At 38.6% G+C, this 6,870-nt stretch overlaps 1 protein-coding gene across 1 annotated transcript; it reads left to right on the top strand.

Annotated features, from left to right (window-relative positions):
* Positions 1 to 827: 827 nt before the first annotated feature.
* LOC101306956 (probable disease resistance protein At5g66900-like) lies at positions 828 to 4,509 on the top strand. The gene is made up of 5 exons (XM_004288026.1): positions 828 to 1,869; positions 2,090 to 2,493; positions 2,814 to 3,178; positions 3,317 to 3,528; positions 3,621 to 4,509. The coding sequence occupies exons 1-5, from the start codon at positions 1,119 to 1,121 to the stop codon at positions 4,454 to 4,456; spliced, it is 2,568 nt and encodes an 855-aa protein (XP_004288074.1). The 5' UTR covers positions 828 to 1,118; the 3' UTR covers positions 4,457 to 4,509.
* The last annotated feature ends 2,361 nt before the right edge of the window (positions 4,510 to 6,870 follow it).

The following is a 6,870-nucleotide window of genomic DNA, read 5'->3' as shown; positions in this document are numbered from 1 at the left end:
TTTGTAGAATTGCTTTAATTAACTACTCTAAGATCTATTTATCTTCATGTGATCACATCAGTTTGTAGAATTGCTTTAATTAACTATTAACATCAGTAATATTGTGTGATTGTGGTGTTTTTGCGAGTGTTCTTAAGGGTGTCAATCCGTTAAGGTAGAAAGAGGAGGCAAACAATATATATAGTGCACCTCATTGATCCTTAATGTAGTAATTGGTAGTACGGTTGTTCTTATGAAAATACACACATTTGAGAAAGAAAAAAAATTAGAATAACTAGATCTAGAAAAACCAATAACAGGAAGCACAAAAAGGTTGGTCACAATAAGAAAATAATTTAATGTCAGTGTGATAACACAACCAAGAAAATAAAAAAAGACAATTTTCACATCCCACCAAGTCAAATCATGTGACAAAGAGTCCAAAAATTAACAAGGGCATCTGCCACATATCCGAGAGTTCTGTTAGCTAGCAAGCTTGGCTTGAGGAGTTGATCGAGAAATTCTACAGACAGGTGGATCAGTTCCCCTACCATGAAACAGTATCTGGTTTTAGAAACTTCTCTTAGCAAGCTTGGCTTGAGGAGTTGATCGAGAGCGTATGTTTCCAAGTGATTTTACGCGTGAATTACTTCTTAGAAAAGAAATGGAAACTGAGAAAGAAGAGACCATTGACTTGGTGCTTGCTGGTAAGTTGCCTGGAACGAGTGAAATGCTCTTCCTAGTAAAGTTAGCAAGTCAATGACAGAATAAGTCATTGATCGAGCTCGCAACACACAGAAATTTCCATTCAGCTTTTATATACTCTTCTTCGTCTTGTCTTGTCTTACACAGTCACCAACTGTAAGATCGAGACAACTGGGGTTCTCTGCTAGTTTTTTGCTTCAAGTCTCTTCCTCATTGATTCTTAGGTTTCATCTGGTCAAACACCAAACTTTAAGAGCAAACTGGTTTTCTTATTGCTTTTTTGCTTTTCAGTTTCTTCCTGAATCCTGATCAGTGGTTCCTCGATGGGTTCTATTGGTTTCCAAATCCCAGAGTGTCCCCTTATTTTCTGATCACCCTATATACAATTGAATTGTCCACTGATTCAGGGTTCAGTTTCGACTTTACTATAAGAAATGGCCAATCCAGTAGATGTTTTCGCCGGGGCTGGTGGAGGATTACTGTTCAGTGTGCTCTATGAAGCCCTCAAGGAGCTGACCATCAAGTATTTGCTGTTCAAGCATGTCCTCAAAAGCGTCAAATCCACACTCAAATCCCTGGAGAACGTGACTCAAGAGATTGCAAAACTCAACGATGATCTGGATCGGCCGAAGGAAGAAATGGCTGGCCTGAAAACCCAACTCGACGAGGGCAAAGTGCTCGTTGACAAGTGCCGCAAGGTTCGTGCGTGGAGGGTGGACAAGACGTACAAGTACTCCAGGAAACTTATTGGCTGGAATGACAGTCTTAAAGAACAGTATGAGATACTCAACGTTTTTGCACTGAGAAATGGGTTGGAGACCTTGAAAACGGTGAAGGGAACAGAGAAGACAGTTAACCAAATCGAATCGAGCAATGTCACTATAAAGGAGGGAGTGGAGGATCTTCAGATCAACAATGAAGATTTAAAGATTGCGGTGAACCGGGTGGAAGCGATTACTTTGAATATAGAGGCTGCGATGAAGCAGCCACAAAAGGAAGCTGAAATTGAAGCTTGGGGTGAAGTACCTGACCTTCCAACTCTTACAGTTGGATTGGATGGGCCTCTGAATGAACTGAAGATGATGATGTTCAACGATGAAGTGTCAATGGTTGTGCTGACCGCTCCTGGAGGGTGTGGAAAAACCACTTTGGCAACGAAGTTCTGTCGAGACAAGAAAGTCCAAGGTAATTCTTATTCCTATTTTATTTCTGATTTTCATGATGGTTATAAACTAGTTGAAATACATTTGCTCTGGTTATTAGGTAGACTAACTAAGCATGAATTTGTTATAACTCCATGGTTGTCTATTTCTTGTTACCAAATTGCTTAATTAGTTTACTCTATGGATATGAGTACTCGGATATCTCAGAAAGGCTAACAGATTGCATAATGTCTTTTGGACAGAGAAATTCAAGAACAATATCTTCTTTGTCACTGTTTCCAAAACGCCAAACTTCTGCCTTATTGTACAAGAGCTATACAAAAGCAAGGGTAACCTGCAGGTACCTACTTTTAAAGACGACGAAAATGCAGTAAAGTGGCTGCAGACGTTTGTGAAGGAACAAGGACAAGACCCTTTACTAGTAGTCCTGGATGATGTTTGGTCTGGATCAGAATACTTACTTCACAAGTTCGACTTCAAAATGCCTAATTACAAGGTTTTAGTGACATCAAGATCTGAATTTCCAGGATGTGGCTCTCCATATCATTTGCAGTCATTGGATTTTGACAATGCAATGACACTCTTTCATCATGAAGCATCCTTGGGAGAAAAGACTTTGGATATTCCACAAGATATTATAAGAAAGGTGATTTTTTGTTTGCAGTTTACAACGTATGTTTCTAATTAAATATGTACATACATTCATACTTACATTTACACACACACACGCAAGAACGGACACATATATCTTTACCATATCAATCATGCATGCATTGATCGAAGCTTCCTTTGCTAATCACAAATGATAATAGACCAGAGTCAACCGAAATTAAGAATGCTTGATAGTTGTTTAATCTGTTTTTAAACCACAAATTGTAATGGATATGACTTGAAGGAACTTGAATATTGAGTCTGCAACTCGAATAGTACATTGTACTTCATCTTGGAGAATATATTCAATTGCAGGTAGTAGAGGGCTGCAAGGGATTTCCACTTGCTATAACAGTGGCCGCAAAATCACTTTGCGGACGGCCTATAGAGGATTGGGAGAAAAGACTTGTTGAATGGTCCAAAGGTTCTTCGATTCTCGATTCCGAGATTCAATTGCTTCTTCGCCTCCAAACCAGTTTAGATGTCTCGAACAAGGAAATGATTATGGTCAGAGAATGTTTCTTAGACCTAGGGTCATTTCCAGAAGATAAAAGAATTCCTGTTGCTGCCCTCATTGATATCTGGACGGAGTCTTATGATTCACTGGATGAAGACATTTTATGTGTTGCAAACCTCCACCAGATCACCAACCGAAGTCTGGCTACTCTTGTAGTCACAAGGTATATATGGGCTTTCATGTTTGTCTTTAATGATTTTTTTCTCTCTAATTTTTCCCTATGGTAAATTGTTATTCATAATTTGTAATTATGTTACATTATATTCTTAAGAATCGCTTCTAAGTAACTCGGTGAAAACAGAAAGGACAAGCTGCAGGGGGATGGATACTACACTGAGCATTTTGTTACCCAGCATGATCTGCTTCGAGAGCTGGCTATCTATGAGTCAACACTAGAGGACACCGAACAGAGAGAAAGACTGATCATAAACATATCCAAAGACAATTTTCCCAAGTGGTGGAGGGAACAGAAGTATCAATGCATGAAGGCTCGCCTGTTATCTATCTCAACTGGTAGTCCATCTTTCTCTCTTCAGCAGATTTTGAAGTAGTGACTGACATTTTATTGTTCCACATACTCACATAACATAGCATGTTGTTTGCAGATGGAGCATTTTCAACAAACTGGCCTGACATGGAACTACCAGAAGCTGAGGTTCTAGTCTTGAATTTTCAGACCAAGAACTATGCATTACCCCCATTTGTGGAGAAAATGGTGAAGTTGAAAGTATTGATACTCACAAGTTATGGTATTGTACCTTCAGAAGTAACAAACTTCCAGTTACTCTGTACTTCATCAAATCTGAAGAGAATGAGATTAGAACGCATCTCAATTCCATCCATAGCCAAGCACCCCATTCAATTCAGTAGTCTACAGAAGATTTCTTTGTTCATGTGTAATATCGGTCAAGCTTTCAGCGACGGATCAATCCAACTTTCACATGCATGGCCAAATCTAGTGGAAATGAACATTGACTATTGCAATGACTTGGTGGCATTGCCTGCTGACACCAGTGACTTAATTCTTCTAAAGAAGCTCAGCATCACCAACAATCATAAGCTAATTGCCTTGCCTGAAGATATTGGAAAGCTGGCCAAATTGGAACTATTGAGGCTAAGGTCTTGTTCAGGCTTAGAGGAATTGCCAGGTTCAACTGGGAACCTGAAAAAGCTAAACTTCCTTGATATATCTTACTGCTTCAGCATTAAGGAGTTGCCTGAAAATTTCGGAGAACTGAGCAGCTTAAGAAAGCTTAACATGAGAGACTGCTCAAGACTGACAGAGCTGCCTCTATCAGTTCCAAGTCTGGAGCATTTACAAGTGATAGGTGATGATGATACAAAAAGTTTATGGCAACCCTTCTTACCTATCAAAGGCACAAACATACAGTTGGCCAAAGATAATGTCAACCTAAACTGGCTCCACAAATATCAGTTTTGAGAGCTGCCTGTGTACGGTTCTTTGTCCCCTCATTTCCTTCTGCTTTTTGGATTCACTCTTCTGCTTTTGCAGAAAACATCATATATCTTTCTGGATTGAATAATACCTATACAATGTTGTAATTTTCAGAATCAATACAATAATGTAATCATTCATGGACACTGTTGCTCTTTTCCCTCTCATTTCTTGCATCGTCTTCCTCTTTTTTTTTTCTTTTTTTTTTTTTACGGGAACATAATTTTCATTCTATCTGGCTAAAGCATATAACCAATATTATGTCCGGTCAAGAAGGACATAAACTCCGCTACAAGCTCAAAGAGCCCTAATCCATCCACCTTAAGGTGAAATCTTATTGTAAAAACAAACAAACGCTTAACTAAAAAGTAAAAACATAAGTTGAACATAGAGCCCAGGCCGGCCCAACAAGCGGCCCAAAACCTAACAAAGCCTGAGCCCAAGCACTCAAACCCTAACAGCCACCACGCTTCCATGGACTGGAAGACCCGAACTGCCGCAGGCTCCACGCCATTGCCAACCCGCCGACGAGAAGCCCATCGCATCCCTACCATGATTCTGAAGCACCTAAACCAGATCAGGAACTCCAACCCGATCCGAGCCTATGATGTTAATCATGTAAGTGCATCTCTAGGCGTGTGATCTTATCAATTTGAAGATCGAACTGTTTTTGTCCAAATCTATGTGCCTGCTCTAACCTGCAAGTGAATCTCAGACGTAATTGCTTATGTGTACTCATTGTTTACTCCTCTATAATTTCATTTTCATCTTACGAAATGAGAAGAGTCAGAAAACTATATCTAAGTAGGGAGAGCTCATGATACCTACGTGGCGGGAAATATGACATGTTGATAGTTTCGCCTTACTCGATCAACATCTTCCCATCGAGCAAGCCTGCATTTTCTCTTGCAATCCCCAATTACCTGTCATGACTTCTTCATCATTTATATGTTAGGCAGTTTGTTCTAACCAACTGAGCTGCCTCGTCGAGGTGACGAGCAATTTGTTCAATGAATCCCAGTATCCCACGTTGAAGAAATTCCTAAGATAAATTCTAATTTTTTAATCGAGTTTTGCTCCATTTTGCTCTATATTTGTGAATGATTTCCAACTCAAAATGTAAGACTAATTTAAGGGGAAAAAAAATGCGGATGGCTAATGATACAAGTCTCATTTTAATCAATTGTAAGGTGTGAAATATTATTTTTTTAGCAAACTACATATACGTCCTTGAAAAATATTCAATACACAAATAAGGACATGATTTCTGTTTTACAACTTCTAAATACACAAATAACGACATGACTTATGTTTTATAACTTCTAAGGACAAAATCTTATAAATAAGGACAAACCGTTTTTATGTTGCCATGTGTCAACAATTCATTTACAATTATAACTTTCACACATGAATAACCTACATATTATTATTTAGATTTCCAGCAAATGTATTAGCAGGTTTTTAATAGCTCAACTAGTGTAGTAGCAGCTATTTTCCAATAAATGCAGTAACAGCTATTTCCAATAAATATAGTAGCAGGTTTTCAGTGGCTCAGTTAGTATAGTAACAACTACATCCAAATATAGTAGCAAAGCTATTTCCAATAAATGTAGTAGCAGACTTTTAGTGACTCAGCTAGTGTAGTACGTAGCATCTATTTCAAAAAAACGCAGTAGCATATTTTTAGTGCCTTAACTAGTATCAACTATTTCCAGAAATGCAGTAACAAGGTATTACCAGTAGGGTAGTAGCAGACTTTTAGTGACTCAGCTAGTGTAGTAGTAACAATTTTAAAAAAATACAGTATCAGGTATTTAGTGGTTCAACTAATGTAGTAGCAACTATTTCCAGTAAAAATAGTAGCAGCAGAGTTCTAGTACATAAACATAGTATCAGGTTTCAATGACTCAACTTTATATTCATTTACATAACAATTCTTCTCTCATGTGAAAGGCCTCAATGTCTCCGTGAGTCGTTGGGCAAACAAACTTCATGTCTTGAAATTTCAAAACAAATTGAAGCTCAACTATATATACATGCGGCATCTCTAACTATTCGGTTAGCGTCTTTCACTTAATGAATCATGCGTTTTTCAAAGCATTACTATTCCTGAGTGCAGGTTCGGTGATTCATGCCATGTCGGATGAGCAAGATATGCGAAAGATGGGAGGGCTTGCCTCCTCGTTCCCTGCATAAGCATCTGATCTAGCAGATGCCTTTCTATATATGTTTTTCCATGTCGATATTATGGCTGCTAATAAGATTAGTCATGCATGTAGTTATATATATATATATATACACACACAAGGATTATTAGGTGCGGACGTCCGTACGGTTTCGCCGTTTCTCACCATTCCAGCACTGACGACGCCGTTTCTTCTCCCCGGCTTGATCTCAGA

Source organism: Fragaria vesca, linkage group LG1 (genome assembly GCF_000184155.1).
Source record: "Fragaria vesca subsp. vesca linkage group LG1, FraVesHawaii_1.0, whole genome shotgun sequence".
NCBI classification, from domain to species: domain Eukaryota; kingdom Viridiplantae; phylum Streptophyta; class Magnoliopsida; order Rosales; family Rosaceae; genus Fragaria; species Fragaria vesca.
Note: the sequence above shows the minus strand (reverse complement) of the source record. Positions and strands in the feature narration are given on the sequence as shown.

Bases quoted from the DNA above. Each gene is read 5' to 3' on its own strand.
- LOC101306956 (XM_004288026.1), top strand. From the start codon at position 1,119: ATGGCCAATCCAGTAGATGTTTTCGCCGGGGCTGGTGGAGGATTACTG. The intron at 3,179-3,316 runs GTATATATGGGC...CGGTGAAAACAG, and splicing joins GCTACTCTTGTAGTCACAAG to AAAGGACAAGCTGCAGGGGG. The intron at 3,529-3,620 runs GTAGTCCATCTT...TGTTGTTTGCAG, and splicing joins CCTGTTATCTATCTCAACTG to ATGGAGCATTTTCAACAAAC.